The 16,669-nt window shown below is 45.0% G+C and overlaps 1 protein-coding gene and 1 long non-coding RNA gene across 2 annotated transcripts in view; one reads left to right on the top strand and one right to left on the bottom strand.

Annotated features, from left to right (window-relative positions):
• Nucleotides 1-522: 522 nt before the first annotated feature.
• LOC119390804 (2,4-dienoyl-CoA reductase [(3E)-enoyl-CoA-producing], mitochondrial-like) overlaps nt 523-16,669 on the bottom strand; it is a 37,314-nt gene continuing 21,167 nt past the window's right edge. The window contains 2 exon segments of the mRNA XM_037658500.2: nt 523-1,656; nt 13,390-13,533. Coding sequence (XP_037514428.1) covers nt 1,534-1,656; nt 13,390-13,533 — 267 coding nt within the window. The 3' untranslated portion in view covers nt 523-1,533.
• LOC125758125 (uncharacterized) lies at nt 10,326-12,307 on the top strand. Its single transcript, XR_007415884.1, has 2 exons — nt 10,326-10,803; nt 11,926-12,307. It is a non-coding gene; the product is annotated as an uncharacterized LOC125758125 (long non-coding RNA).

Raw genomic sequence — 16,669 nt, 5'->3', positions numbered from 1 at the left:
ACAGCTGCTGACAACCTAAAGGTGCAGTTGCACATACATACACCAGTGCCCAAGTAAAAAAGCATATGTGTAAATATGGCAACAAATTATATTTGCTTGTTTTTGGGATGTCAGCACAGAATGCTACACAAGCTAGTTATAGCAAAGTCCGCGGGACCAGACAGAAACCTAATGCATCAGTATCTTTGCCATAGCACCGTTAATTCACCATCTTGCTTCTTTAAAATCAGAAGGCATTCTCTGGCTAGCTCTACCCACTTTGGCATGCTTTGATATCCAGTCTTGCTACAGCTTATACGTATGTAGCTCCGTCTGAACTATTTCTACAGATGCACTAGCTGCTGACTTAGTTCTCTCCGGCATTACACAGTAAAATAGACTAACGGTACCAGTATATCTTCAGTGCAAAACCATATGAAATTATGGGCACAATTCCAGGAAAAGCTTCTCTATGTCTCCTTTCTAGGGGTTTGCAGTTCGATGCGCTTGTTTGGTGAGCCCCTCACCAGTAAAGTGTGCCTCAGTAGTACGTACTATTACACTACACATTCAAACCTCGTTATAAGAAAGTCACACCTGCCACAAAAATAACTTCGTTACATCCAAAAATTCGTTATAAACATTTATTTTTAACACCCTGTCTATGACAAGACTATTCTTCATTTACTTTGTTATAACCAATAATTCGTTATATCCGTATTCGTTATATCGAGGTTAGAATGTACTACATATCTCGAGTCGGTGTCCTGATCCTGAGCACGATAGCAACATGGGCTGATCCATGAGATAGTAACGCCAAAACTGAAGCGGCCAGGGAACACCAACTCTTGCACTAACTTAATAATCATCGTGAGATTGCTTCTGGCAATTTAGTTTTAGAATTATGCTAAAAGGTTCCAAACTGAGTTAGTGGGTCGATTTTTGGAGAAAAGCACACAAACATGCTTTTTTACATAAAGACTATGTATCTTTGGTTATGGCCTTGCGTTTCATCGTCTGAGCGCCGAATGTGTAAAGCAGCTTCCAATCTCCAAGGAAAAAACCTTCCTCTTTGATGTGATGAGAAAATGGCTAGTGCCCTGTGATGTGGACAGCACTGTACAGCCCTACAGGAACTGTTTAAGATGTCCATAGCTTCATGACACTGTTACCTTCTAAGATGCAAACCAGGGCTGCTATCAATACACTCGAACCTCATTATAACGAAGTCACATCTGCCACGAGAATAACTTCGTTATATCCGAAAATTCGTTATAAACGTTTATTTCTAGTACTGTATTTATGACAAGACTATTCTTCATTTACTTTGTTATAACCGATAATTCGTTATATCCATGTTCGCTATATAGAGGTTTGAGTGTATACACATGTAGATGCAGCCACTGTTGGAGAAGTCCGTGGAAGTCAGCCACCACCCTCCTAAATGAATTCCTAAGATTACACCATTCAAGGAGCGTTCAACATTAGAAAGTGCGTAGCGGAGCTTCTACATCAGGAGGATATCTTGCTTGACTCTTGCCAAACCAAGAATTATCACGAACCCTCGACACTCTTGATGGCAGCCTGAATGGCTTTCCACTGCTCCTTGGGTACTTCGGAAAGCCTGTTGAAAACGCTGGCATGGTAGTTTAAGTGACCCCCATCCATTCGAATAACCTGCAGACAAGAAATAAATACGTAACTTTAGGTATCAAGCCAACAATGTACCTACTCCAACATTTTGATATGGATGACAGAATTTGGCGATAAGGCACGATTCGTTGACAAGACAAACAACTGATTAGAACCCCCCCATGACATTTTCTGCCTGCCAAACTAGGTAACTCCACAATAGAGAGCTTTAGTACTGCCGAAAAATGCTACATACGCATCATGCAAGCGCTTTGCGTTATGTGACATCGCATGCCACGACAGGGCTATTAGTACATGTGAGTGCCCACGTACGTAATGTACATAAGCCCTCTGCACCATCTCAATGATAGAAGTGAAAGTACCGGGACGCTGGTACTCTTACTAGAGGCCACTCAAGGCATCTGTGCTCGTGTCCAAAGCAGTCAGCTTGAGAATGATGGCCTCTTTGATTTCAAGGAGCCTCGAAAGCATGCAGTACTGACTTTTATGCAGTGCTGACATCCTGAGCAACATGGAGCACTTCTTTGTTCAGCAGCTTCTGCATATTGCCCAGTCTTTTCAGTGCACAAGGGCTATGACTGTAGTGTTCTACCATTGCTTTTGCCTTCTTACATACTTTGTCACTCGCAAGGGTATGCGACGTCACATCGCTAATCACCACCTGCAGTGTGTGGTCTAAAAAGGCTCGCTGGAGGCACGCCAGTCTCCCGGCAGCCATCTGGATACTGATGCACTTGTACACCACAACGTACTTCACATTTTCAGCTAGTGTCTCCCAGTCAGTGCACAGCTGCTCTAATGACCCTCCGGCAAACCTAACGTGTTCAAAGTGAAGTTCATCTCAAATTTCAAAGTAATTTAATGGCACGTCAGGCTTTTATAAAACCCTCATTGACACGAAAGGTCCGCATATCACTCGTAAAAGTTAGAGTGCCATTTTGTCTGTAATATGAGCGTGTGCACAGTGAATTTTAGAACCGAATGGAATACCAATCAAATAGCGATGACACTGAATCGAATTCGAACAGTTTTCTAATACTAAGGCAACCGTGCTCAATCAGCCCTAGATGGTAATTTAACGCTTCTAAAACAGCCCGAGAACTCCCCAACATTTTATTTGAAACAAATATTCACTAGGTTTAACAAAGGAACATTAGGATTACTTTTAACCGACAAAAAATACGTCAATTTCGTAAACTGGGGCAGCGCTTCCTCTATTTTTCAGTGCCTGGGCGAACGCTCTCCTCGGACCATCAAGCACGCGCTTCGGCTCCGCTCGCCGCTGCCGCCTGGTGGCGCTGTGCAAGTAGACTACGGGAAGCTGGCGCTGAGCGGCCCGCGCGTATTACGAAGCTCCCGAATTCGTGTTTGTATTCTAGTTTAATTGAATTCCTGCTTCTCACAGGCTTTCACAGCTGCAGGGAGGATGAAAGGAAACGCGAACATAGTGACGCACTGTTTTTCATCATGCTCTGACCGTGGTGGCAATAAAAGATGCTAGATGGCCTGATTATATATCATGGATGACTCCGTCTTTTCATCAATGATCCGGGCTACAACCACTTGAAAGTAAATGTGAAACAGCAAAGAATGTAGATGCCGCATGTTCGTGTTTCTTTCCATCCCCACTGTACTTATTCTGCAGGCAGTCTGTGAGGCCCTGCAGCCGGTTCGATACTCACATTCGAGTTGATAGTGTTCGCGTTTTATTTTCTATTTCAGGCTATTGCAAACGCGTCATTCGCATGCCTTAGTATGTCGTTCCACTCTGCAAATGGAACGGAAAGAAATCACGATTGTCTTTATTTATTTCCGTTTATTGATAAGGAAAAAAATATCTCACGGGGTTCCTTATGCGTTCACCTAAGATGACTGAAAGGCAAAAGCCATCTTCTTTTTCTTCCCAGTCAATGTACTGAACATCCCTTGACTCCCACCGAGATATTTTTGCACTTAACATGGTTTTCCTACAGCATCAAGGATCGGTAGCACTGCAAGCTTTCAGCACCTCAGCTGATTATGCACTGCCTCCGTGATCGGCCCTTTTTGACCAAGCGAAGGAGTAATATTACACGTCACGTCGTGTGACGTCACGATGATGTCTCCAAAATTTTATGATCTGTGACGTCATATGATGACGCCATCACGTAATGACGATTTCTGGCATCACTCGTGTTGAAGCCAACGATGATCAATTTTTGCATTTGAGGAGCCATTTAAGGTTTTCGCCTTAATACATTGTTCGACTGTCGTTCCATGAAATTCCAGCTGCCGCTGGTAATCGGGAAAGGTGACTTGCAGCAATTAGGCGGGATAATTGGTCTCCTAATACTCCAAACTACACTAGAATATGTAGCCGTAATTTACGAACCGAAGATTTCATAGATATAAGAAGCGGCGGCTATGCAGTAGCATCAGTATTTGCAGACTACCCTTCACGTTTGCAGCCCAAGGTAACAACTGAACCAAGCATGGCAAGTATCACTAAACGTGACTGTGCTGTGTCCAAACAGTCAGCGAATGCATGCACCAGTAGCAACACTGCCCCGCGATCGCCACCATGTGCAGCACCGACATTAGGTCCCGAAGCTTGAAGAATCGAGCCCATGGACACCACATGCGCTACCGGTGATACAACTGACAATCATCATGTAGAGTGTCACAATGAATGCCTGCACAAGGCTGAACAGGATGCACCATGTGACAAAAGCATCCAGGTCGATAGCCATTCGGCCTCTATTTTGCTCACTACCGAAAATGCCAAATGGAAGAGAAAAGAACGATACCTGAGGAGCCAGATACTGAGGCTACAACAACCCGCTGACGAATACAAAGACGAGCTCAAGCAACTGGCAGCAGGTCGCATTTTTCACGCCTGTCACATTGACTCAAGTTGAGAGTTGGCACTACGACTTTAGACTTGAACAACAGCGTCTGCTCACACACATCGGCCAGAGTTGCAGGAAGCGTCCGGAATATGCAGCTGTTTTTGTTTGTTTTTCGTACCACCATGATTTAACTGGTTTAAGCTCTGAAATGGTGGAATCGCTTGGCATAGTTCCTCATTTCCTGGAACCAGCTGTCGCTTTCTCTCGGTGGCAACAAATGCAATTCAATTCTCAAAAGCTTTACGAAGGAAACGGGTGATCACGCATATCCCTGGAAGCAGTCTAGTGACATTTCATACTATTTAGCGCATGAACTCCAGGCCTACGTATAGTACAGTAAACTCTCACTTGTACGAACGTCGGTTTAACGAATATTTCAGAATAACGAACTTTTAGAAAATCCCCGGCCATTTTCTTATGCATTCTATGCAAAAATCTTTCAGTTAAACGAATTTCAGAATACTGAATTTTTCAGTTGAACGAACTTGATCCGCGGACCCAAGCTCATTTTTTAAACCAATTCAACGAAGTTTTGTGCACTGCAGCACTGGCATAGCCGATGCGAGCCGCCACTAAATCGCCCATCCATCGGCGGCGGCGCGACATCGCTTGTGCATGCAGCGCCGCCGAGGCAAAGCGGCCGTGCGGGTGACGAAAGCGAGCCACGTGCGCATCAGTTCGCCCCTTCTTCTTTTGTCTGTCTCATCGGCATCATCGGTATTGTGCGGACATGTTCATTTCGGGAAACAACAGCTGGACGTTGACAGTGGTGCTTCATTTGAGGACTATGTGCAGTGTGACAGTGATCTTGTCACATGTGAGAACTATCTGATTTGGAAATTGTTTCGAGTGTTCGTCCGGAACCAGAAGAAGAAGAGTGCGACGAGGAAGTCGTAACAGCTGAGGCAGGTTCAAATCCTGTAACTCTAGCCGACACGGTAGAGTCGTAGAGTATGTTAGAAAGTTGCGAGACTTCGTGTCTCAGCAACAAGCTGCGCCAGAGGCAGTGCACAGAAACGTAGACTCTCTGGAAAGCTTTGTCTCTTCTTGCGCTTTAAGGGCACCAGTCCAAATGGAAATTACAGATTTCTTTTCAAAATAAATTGCATTTCACACTTTTGACTCTAATGTCTGCTGTGCCCAATGCTGTTCCATATTCTAGTGAATATTCACTTTAGTGAACTTTCAGTTAAGTGAACTATTTCCTTGGGTCCCTTGAAGTTCACTCAATTGAGAGTTCACTGTATGTGCTACACCAGCAGGTGGTAGCACGCATCGGGGAACATTAAGTGCCCAAGCTTTCAGTATTAGCTCGGTGGCGAATGCTGCTTTCGAAAATCAACTTTCAGACAGCCAAAAACCGACTCTCAGTCAAGCGAACGAAATGGTGACGAAACAATCTTCCGCGCGTCACTAATGCGATCTCTGGTATCGGCCTAGCAGACGACGCGCGAGCATCTCGATCAAATCGCCGCGAACGACACACGACATTGAAATGGGCTGATTGGCCAGAACGACAAGAGCTTCATGATTCCCGTTTACAAGTTTTCATTATACTTTAAACAACACGAATAGAGCCGAAAACTGAACCATATAACAGCTTCGAATGCAGCCACGGCATTCGTTTCCGCGAACGACGATGCGACGGCGAGTCTACTACGGTGGCGGTCTTCAGCGGCTAAAAGCTGCACTAACGCCGACGGCCGGTTCCCATTGCGCTTCTCTCCGTTGCCCAGGCACAGGAAGATAGAGGCGGCACTGACTGAGGTAAGCTCGTATAAAGCAGCAACCAGAGCCTTAGAAATATTTTGTAACTGCAGGTTGAAATAAAGCAGCGACTTTAGTATTCAAGGTGGCACATTGCCAACAGCTTTTAAATAACACTTTTACACAAATATTAAAAAATATTCATTGGAGAACATCATCACGAACATCATGATGAAGATAGTGGATTGATGACTCTGCTGCTTCGGCAACACTGGAGTTTTCATCCTGTAAACAATATATATTGTAGTGTCGATAGTCCCGTAAAACCTTGGGCTGCATGTATCTTGGTAATTTGATGACTAAAACAAGAAACGTTACCCCTCTTCGTTCCAACGTTTTGTTCCTTTGAGGTTTTTTCATTGTTGCTTATTCTTAGAAAAATATTTGATATTTCTAACACGCACTATTCGATTCGAGTATCGAATCAAATAGAATGCTATTCGACTCGCTATTCGAAATTTTCCAATATTCGCACACCCCTAGTCTATAAGTGCCTTTCACATTGCTGTCACTGTACAGGCCTGGGGCGAGTACACGCAACAATTTCGTTTGACATGGTAGGCTGTAGCTGAGTAGAGCTTGTCTCATGAGGGTCTTGAATCCCCAGTTTATACAAGGCTGTAACATTAAAGACCGACCTAATGCAACCATCTCTGCTACTTTCTGATGAAGTGCATTTTCTTTCTTATGAGACGAAAGCTGCTTTCTCGGTGGAATCGTATCATTCTGCGTTGGTTGACTCTTCAAAGGCATGTTTGCACTGCATTTTCTGTACTCTTCCATCGACAAAGGGCGCTGTTTCGCATAATTATGAAGAATTGTCATTGTTCCTCTCAACGCCTGAAGAACACGTTCACACGACTAACACAGAGCTGTCGCTGATTAAAGTTTTTTGTAGTTCAGTAAGAGCTCGTTAATTCGAATTTCACGGGACCGAAAAAATGTCAAAATTAACCAGATGTCGAGTTATCGAAAGTATCAAGAAAAGAATAAATAAATGTCTATTGTATAAATTCACTTTCACTTTCTTGAGCAACACGTAAATCCTGTACTTTTTTTGCATCAGAGCAGTATAAAAGCTGCAATTTTCATCATCCTGCGACTTCATTGACAATACGACCACGGCGTCAGACTTCTGTGTTTAATTAGCTTGAAACATGCCATGCACCCCTCCCTTATTACGTATACCACTGCCACCACCATGCAGGCGTGAAGATACAGTAATACCTCGTTAACTCGAAGTAGTAAAAACCAGAAAAAATTTCGAGATAAGCAGATTTTCGAGATAAGCAAAGTTGGACAAATTCCATTGAGAAGTTCAGTTCTAGCTAGAAACGTTATTTCTGCTGACCAGTTTCTTAACAGGAGCGCCTAACTGGCTCTTTGTAAAGGTTTTGAAGAAAAATAATGACATACCATCGCTATTAACCAGCTGTGTTTTTCGACACTGCCTTTTTATTTAGTGCAGAGAGACCGACTAAGGCTGGTCTGCCTCTCAGTAACACTTGTACCTAGCAAAGCTTTCTCGAGTTGCTTAACACGTCGCATGTGCCGATCATCCGCGCCGCTGCACTCAAATTTATTTCGCATCAAGCGAAGCATGTTTCTTGTTTCGGCGGATGTCGTCACACCTCGAGTAGCTGCGTCGACGCTGCCGCGATCACTGTGCGTGACGCCACATTGTTTGGCTTAAAAAATGGTCAAACCAGCCGATGTCGCAGGCTAGATCAGTTTAGCCCACCGCCATAGAGTTTCATACAATACCCTAGAGAGGAAACTGGCGCTGCGATCGTTCAACCACCATGGGAATGATGGGAAGTACAGGCTTCGGAATGGATAGCGTTAGCTAGCGAACTGTCTATGGATCTTTTTCTACAGTTTCAGTTTCGTTCTTTGCGAGGCGTGGGTAGTGGGGTGCGTTTCAAAGCATTCAAGCAGCGCCTTTGTTGTTCAAAGAGGCTGAAGACCGCTAGACCTCTTGGTTAGCTGCGACGCTGCAGCTTTACAGGTTGTATTTGACAGTTGTAGCAAAGCGTCGTGCACTCACCGCTGCGCACAGAGGTAGCGTCCCATGTCAGTGCAGCAAACTGCATCGAGTTCACGTTTGTTTGATAAGCGCGTCTAACCAAAACTCGTTCAAATCAGCTGCAAAACAACGGCGAAGCTAAGTAGACGCACCGTCGCGCTCCTTTGACTCGACTTCACAACAAAGCGAGAGATGCGTTGGAGGCAGACCACTTGAACAGACGCACCTGGCATCGCAGCAGACGATACGTTAAGTGTTTCTCACTCAATACAGTACTGTTATTTCCATAAATAGATAATGCGTACTTTCGAGGGAAAAACAAGCATGTTTCTTTTCAAGTGTTGTACAAAAATAATTCATTATTTGGTGATGCCAAATCTGGAACACAATTGCAGAGCATCGCATACCCTGGTGGTTGAACTTGTTCACGTTTCAGTTCCATCGCACGGTCACGCAATCTTTTTGCAACAGGTTTTACGTACAAAAGAATGAAGCAAGTTTTAATTGGAATTAACTTCATATCACTTTGTTTTACACTCGGCAAACAAGCGTTGCGAATCTCAAGAACCTAATCCATCCGAAGCAAATCCGAAGCCTGTACTTCCCGTCATTCCCATGGTGGTTGAAGCGCGTCTCAAGGAGCCCGCGTAGACACTAGCGCCAGATTCCCCTCTAGGTATTATTGTAAGAAACTCTATGCCCACCGCTAAGTCCAGAGAATCGGCCTTATCTGTCGATGTGACTGGAAGGGGCTCCTCTCGCACGATGCCACACATTCAGCGCCGTTCTGACGTCCGGAAACTTCGAGCCTCGAATCCGTTTCTTTGATTAGGGCTACCTTTCTTTGCAGCATCAGTGACTTGCTTTGCTTTGGTGGCGTTATCCTCACCACATCGCATGGCCGACGAAAAAATCTGCGCGACGTGCCTTGCGTAAATAAAATGCCGAAATCGCATCTGACGGTAAACAAAACGTGTACGACCCGAGCTATTTTGCAGGGCCTGCTTATGTGCACGTCTATAGCGTCACATGACGTGACACAGGGTTGCTCGACAAAGTTGGTATGCCGCTGGGTTCCGACTTTACTTTCGGGAACAGTGTTCACTTCGTCGTAAACGCGGCAGCCTCGCGCGAACCTTGTGAAACGTATGACATTTTGCCGCTAGTATTTTGTGAAACGGTTCGGCGGCGAAGTTTTGGTTCCATTCTCAGTCGAGATTTCGAGATAACCGAAAGTGGGCACGGAAATGCTTCGAGATAAAGGGCAATAAATACATTGCACCTATGGGAAATTGTTCGGTACCGCGGAAAACTTCGACTTAGCCGATTTTTCGAGATATGCGAGTTCGAGTTAACGAGGTATTACTGTAGTTCTTTTGCAGGTAAAATGGCCGGCTACTGATAGTTTGTCCATCGCGATGTAGCAAACGAGTTTTTTGCCAGCATGCCGACCACGGCTGAAAGCTTTTCATCTTCAACAGAATCCGCCATCACGTTTGAGCTTTGTGACATTGTGCACACATTGCATCAAGTTAAAACGAAGCTGCTGAGTGCTCGAAACTGAAGATAACGATGCGGACAGCGGCGCCTTGTTGTGGTTGTCTGTGAACACTGTTTTTGCTCTTTTTGTCACACATTTGCGGCGTTTCACGCTTGGCGTGCTCCGAGGATCGTCTGAATTAACCAGGTTGCGGCGAAATATGACCAAATTAACGAGAGTTTTATGCCATTAAACAATGCATATGCTGGCCGGGTCCAGGGAACACGTCCGAATTATCCGATTTTCCAAATTAACATGGGCCAAATTAACAAGCTTTTACTGTATGTACTGCCAAAGATGACTTTTTCTGGCTTTCTTTTCCTGCATGCTCATTGGCTCACCATCAGTAGTTGGTGCCATTCTAGAAGAACATGTTCATTCAAGGACTGTATCAGTACTGAGGAAATTGTGACTAACGCTGCGGTTCGGTAAGTATGCTGTTCGTTTGCCTCGCAAACCAGCAGCATGTACAGTCGACTCCCGATAATTCGAAGTCGCTTAATTGGAATTATCGGTTAATTGGAAGTGGAGTGGGGGTCCTGTCAGTTTTGCATGCAGTTCAACAGGAAGAAATTCTCGGTAATTGGAAGCTAGAGGTCTGAAATTTCGGTTAATTCGAATTTATTTTCAATCGAATTCCCGGAGGAAATCGTAATGTTTGTTAAATTTTCTATTTTTGAAGTGCTAAACAACAATGCGTGTGCGACCGGCACCCAAGGGCATCGCAGTTGACCACAGCGCCGCAGCTCAAAGCGTCAGCTGATGGCATCGCAGTTGCATGCAGCGCCCCAGATCACGAAGCGGCTGCTCCGGCGGTTCCAGTTCCGGGCCTCATTGTTGATCTCGCTACGGTCGTGTGCGGACTCAGCGTTTCCACGTGCGACGAAGCTCCACGTGCATTTACTATGGCAACTCGCGGGCCTTATCGGACGCTTGACTTGGCGACGAAAGTCAAAATTTTGAAAGAAGTTGAACAAGGAGGCACCGCCAAGCAAGATATTGCGCGGAAATACGGCATCAAGCCTAATACCCTGTCTAACATCCTGAAGAACAAGCGCTCGGTACTGGACGCATTCGAAAATGACCAGTTCAAGATGTCTCGCAAGAGAATGCGCACCGGCGCCCACTCGGAGTTAGAGCAAGCGCTGCTCATCTGGATTCGGGAGGCTCGAAGCAACAGACTTCCTCTCAGCGGCGATATCGTTGCAGCGAAAGCGTCATCGCTTGCGATTATGCTAGGCATCGAGAACTTTGCTTCGTCCGATGGGTGGCTCACACGGTTCAAGCAACGCCACGACATGGTGTTTAAAAGCGTGAACGGGGAAAGGGCTGCCGTCAACGCTGCAACATGTGCTACGAGGAGGGAAAATCAGCTTCGCAAATACTTGGGAGAATATCGGCCGGAAGATATCTTCAATGCCGACGAGACAGCACTTTTTTACAGAATGTTGCCCGAGAAGACGCTGACCATTAAGGACGATGACTGTGCTGGAGGGAAGCATAGCAAAGAAAGAGTGTCGGTGCTGATAGCGGCGAACATGACGGGCACTGAGCGATGTCGCCTGCTCGTGATAGGCAAAGCTGCTAAGCCTAGATGTTTCAAGGGCGTGAAAACGCTGCCTGTCGACTACGTGTGCAACAGGAAAGCGTGGATGACCGCAGACCTATTCAAGGATTGACTGACAAAATTGGATCGCAAGTTCGCGTTATCTAAACGCAATGTATTGCTCCTTGTGGACCAATGCAGTGCACACATGAATGTGCCGCCCTTGAGTGCAATACGTGTCGCCTACCTGCCAGCGAACACCATCGGTGTTACAACCACTGGACCAGGGGATCATCAAAACGTGAAAGTACTGTACAGGAAGCATCTTCTTGAGCGGATGCTGTTGTGTATGGACAATGCAAGTCGGTATGAGGTGAGCCTTCTCAGTGCTATTCATATGCTGGCGCGAGCGTGGGGTCGCGTAAAGGACGAAACCATTGCGAACTGCTTTAGGGCGTGCGGCTTCATTCCAAGTGGTGCAGATGATGACGCGTCTTGTACAGTGGGGGAAGAAGGCACAGTTGAGCTTGACGTCGATGGTCTCCTGCCAGCTCTCGGTGACGTCCCTTTCGAGGAGTACGTTGCCACTGACAGTTCGGTAGAAACGTGCGGTGCACTGTCGGACGCTGAGATCGTGGAGATGGTTCGGCCCAGCGAGCCTAGTCACGAAACTGAGGTTGACGACGACAACGCCGCAAGTGAGCCACTACCGTGGGTTGCTGATGTAGCCGCAGGCCTTGCCCTCGCGCAGCGGTTTTTCACTGCTGAGAGCAACACCGAGGAAGCACTCGGGCACATATACAGCCTGCAGGACTTGCTTTCTGCTGCAAGATTCAGCAAACAGAAGCAAACGGCAATCACAGATTTTTTCTCATAAACTGCTTTGAAATAAATGTATTTTTCGTTCATTGTGGTTAATTGGAATTCCGCTTAATTCGAAGTTTTTCACGGTCCCCGTGAACTTCGTATTAACGAGAGTCGACTGTACTAGCACAGAGCGAGCCGGTGATGGCGATCGCCTTACCTCGCCAGTGATGGTGACATAAGGCTACAGTGCTGAGGTAACGACGGCATAAACTTGTTGAACAAGTCGACGTTTTCCATTTAAAGATGCAAATGCCATAATCTTGATGGATTTTTAATTTGATTTTAGGGCATTCTTGCTGTCTTAGCTCTTTGCAACCACTAGCACTTTTTATTAAATATTTGCAGACATGAATCAAAATTTATATCTCACCACTTCTCGAAATCTGTCATTTTATTTTACACACAAAAATCTTCCTTAATGTTAGTCAAACAATTGCATTATGCATGTACTTTGTGTATTCAACGTGCACTTCAGCACAGAAATTGCAGCTATAGCTGTAATACATTAGAACCCCGCTTATATATGTTCCGTACTTACACATTGTCCCATGTATAAGTTTTGTGGTGTCTGGTCCCAGCAAAGAATCTACAGTCACCTATGCATTAGAATCGTCTATTCACGTGCTGTTCCTGCAATGCATCTGCCTGATATGCTGTGAAATGTCACTGCTCTGAATATGGTGAGGAGGTAGGCCAATGAGTTTGGCAATATGGACTGCCATGAGGCCATCCAAGTGTTCGAAAAGGGTCTGGCTCTGGCAGAGACGTGAAAGAAATGCCAGACTTTCATCAAAGGCGTCCTTAAGCCATAAACAGATGATTAAGTTTATCTAAGGGAAGGCCGTGAGCCGTGTTTTATTATTTAGCAGCTGTTTTTCTAGATTTTAGCTACATGTTCGCGTTATATGTTTCCCGGCTACTGCGTTTTCTTTCGCGGTCCTGTGAAAAACATACTAGGGGGGGGGGGGCTGCGCTGTTTAGCGTGCCTAACTGCGAAATAAGAATGGCACTAAGTCACTAAGAGCTTATTGGTTCACTACATTTGTTAGAGCTAGACTCAAAATGAAACTGCCTCGTCCCTTTGTGCACACTGGCTCTTGCGTTGCACATTGTGCCAACTTACCTCTCCTGTCAGCCAACTGGAGTAATCACTGACCAAGTACACCGCCAAATTGGCAACCTCGGGTATTTCCCCTTGCCTCTCTATGGCACCCTTCACGGCTTCTTCGGTAAAGCGGCCATCGGGGTCTAGCCTGCTGGAGGCACCCTAGACGAAAGCACAAAAAGCCCGGTTGTGTATTAGCAGAATACAAACTACAAGATCCACAAGGCCAGCATGCTTACACCAACAGCCCAAGAGGTAACATGTGGCATTCACCAAAGCAATAATTAACGCATCTTTGCGTCTTTGCCATATTGATGTAAACATGGTTTGTACTGAAGATTAGGGATGTGCGAATAGTAAATTTTAGGTAGAATAATTTCGTGATTTGGTCGAATAATTTCTAATTAATAGTTCGAATAGCATATATCACATATTATAAAGAAAAATGAGCATGTACCTATGTCATGTCCCAACTAACCTGCACAATATTTTTAAAGATTGGAACGAGGTATGTGTGAATTGCACTTCTTTGGTTTGTAGTAAAGTGGAAGCAACTTTGGATAGTAGCAGGATCTGAATTTCAGTACGATGCCAGTGATAACCGGTAAAATACGTTACGTTAACATTTACTATTCTTATCCCATATAAGACTGTATAAGAAGCCTTTAAACTTAAAAAATAATTAATCGATATGCGGGTAATATGTTCATCTAAAGGGACACTAAAGGCAAATAACAATTTATGTCAGAGTGAAAGGTGAATGTTGAGAAAGCCTAAAACGTCAGTATTATCAACAGCAGTGCTCTACTAATCGAGAAATTAAGGTAAATGTAGGACATGATATGCGCCACCAGTCGGACATTTTGGAATGAGCCCGATGACGTCAAGAGTCCCGAGTACAATTAATCACTAGTACTCAAACTAATTATAATAAAAAAAATAACATTGCCTACATTATAAAACGCAATAAGATTCTGCTTGTGCGTTTCTGTTCCATTCATGGAAAAAAGAACTTTGCGTTACCAAGGAGAACGGCACGGATGGTTTAAAAGTTCTGTTTTCACCGGGCTGCTCACCGCTCACGCGGTCGCATCTCAGTGGTAGTTTTGTTATCACATACTGTTGCGCGTGCTTTGTACACTCATAAAAGTCGCTCTAACAGAAAGTTAGACAAACTGGTGTGTCCCTGCTATGTTGCCAGGTGCCTGAATGGTGGGCGCCGCTTGAGCAACAGCTGCTGTAGTAAAGAAACCGACGTTACTTTTCAATGGGTGCCCTAATAAACCCCTATGCCGAAGTAGCAGTGTGCCGTCCCTCTGCGACAGTGTGCTAAACGATCAAGAAATCTGTGTGTGTGCTTGCTGCACTTTGGTGCAGAGGATTACCTACGAGATCAACCACAACTTGGCAAGGCTTGCAATGCACCCTTCAGAGCAGAAACAGCAGCGTCGGTTAACGGGCATTAGTAAAGGCGGGCAATGTTGGGCAAGGCAAACGCTACGTCAGGAGCCTCTTTCCAGGTGGGTGATTTGAAGTGCGCTAACGCTGTGTGGACCACTAAAACGTGACTTTCTTTCAAAATAAGCATCTCCTTGGCACGAAACAAGCACTACGAGGTTTCTGGAACGTTATTTCAGCGACCAACTTCGGCAACATTTGCCTTTAGTGTCCCTTTAACTTCGAAGTGAGGCTTTGTGGTAGTGCGGACTTTTCCTGGACAGATGTTTTTACGACATAGCACTCCTACGCTGCAGTGAAACCACCTTTACAAAGGGTTTACATGCGGTCTAATATGTCGCCTGTTCGTTCACTTCGAATACTTCGAAAATTTTAATAACTTAAATTCATGTCGAAGCGAGTTCGAATATTCGAAATGCTCGAATATTTGCACATGCCCACTAGAGATACCGAAGTCACGAAGTAGCAATGGCAGCCAACAATTCTGGAAGCATACACGTGAGCATCAATAAAGGTGCGACAATTGTTGAGCACAGTTTGCCACAGGCCTGCACACTTGCAAAAGGACAATCACAAATTATTTCTATATCAGGCAACACTGACATTTATTATCATTTCTTCTTTTGTCACTAGGCATGGAGAACATGTGTACGTATTATCACACTCGATATGAGCCGCAACACACAAGCGCTTTGCCACGTGCTCGTGCATGGTCACTGATCTGGAGCCCACCAACATATGCAAGGTGCATGGGCTTGATAAACATGCCGGCAAAAAGAAACAGTAAAGCTTCATTAATACAGAGGAGGCAAGTCATGAATAAGTATGTCATTCGTAAATGTAGGTATTACACAACTTAACCAACAACTAGATTAGCAGTGATGCTACCGAGGACTTCTGATTTGGAGCAATTTTTGGAGCAGCAAAATTTCTATCTTGGAGCACTTTGGAGCAGGTAATTTTGCATCTGGAAGCACTCTGGAGCAGCAAATTTTACATCCTGGAGTGCACTACTGAAGCATATTGCATTAACATTCAAGCCCCTGAATATTACTATGGGGCTCTTATGAAGGCTAGAAATATTTCGATTCATTGCAAATCTCGTGGAAAAATCATCTCAGGAGAACACCATACTTCACTCGCTAATGAAAAATAAGGGCTCATGCAGTTGAGTGTTCTGGATTAACCTCTTCGGCGATTATTTTCGGCACTAACAAATAAACAGAATACTGGATAAATAAAATTGCATTTTGTGAAATACCACTCTAAATACATCTACGTGGTTATAAGCAGACGTGGTAGACAAATGCCGTGATGTACAGCGGTGCCTGAATGCCAAAGAGCCACACTGTCCCTAATGCATTCCCCTAAGAAAACTCCAAGGCGAAAGCCAGGTTCTTCTCGATCGACGGGTAGATCCTCCCCCTCCCTCTCTGCAAGCTTTCTGCACTTCACCTGGTTTTGCGCTAGCTCCATGATCGGAGCACCGATCACGGAAGCAGTGTAAAGCAACGATATCATGTGATGACGTCATCACGTGACATTACGATATATGACGCCATGATGACGTCGCAAGTTTTGACGATCTATGACGTGATGATGACGCCATCACATGATGATTATTTCTTGCATCAATCGATTGACGTCGCCGACGGTCAATTTTCGTGTTTGATAAAACATCTATGGCTTTTGCATAAATATTGCGTATTGAACGTTAACAGCCTGGCTGTTAACAACCTGGCCTTACATACCAAACTGTCCTCCACCATGTCACCTTTGTGCCATGCGCGAAACAGCTTCGCTTATCATCCACTTCACAGAGTAAAATGGCTCCTCAATT

The sequence above is a fragment of the Rhipicephalus sanguineus genome, chromosome 4 (assembly GCF_013339695.2).
Source record: "Rhipicephalus sanguineus isolate Rsan-2018 chromosome 4, BIME_Rsan_1.4, whole genome shotgun sequence".
Classification (NCBI taxonomy): Eukaryota; Metazoa; Arthropoda; class Arachnida; order Ixodida; family Ixodidae; genus Rhipicephalus; species Rhipicephalus sanguineus.
Note: the sequence above shows the minus strand (reverse complement) of the source record. Positions and strands in the feature narration are given on the sequence as shown.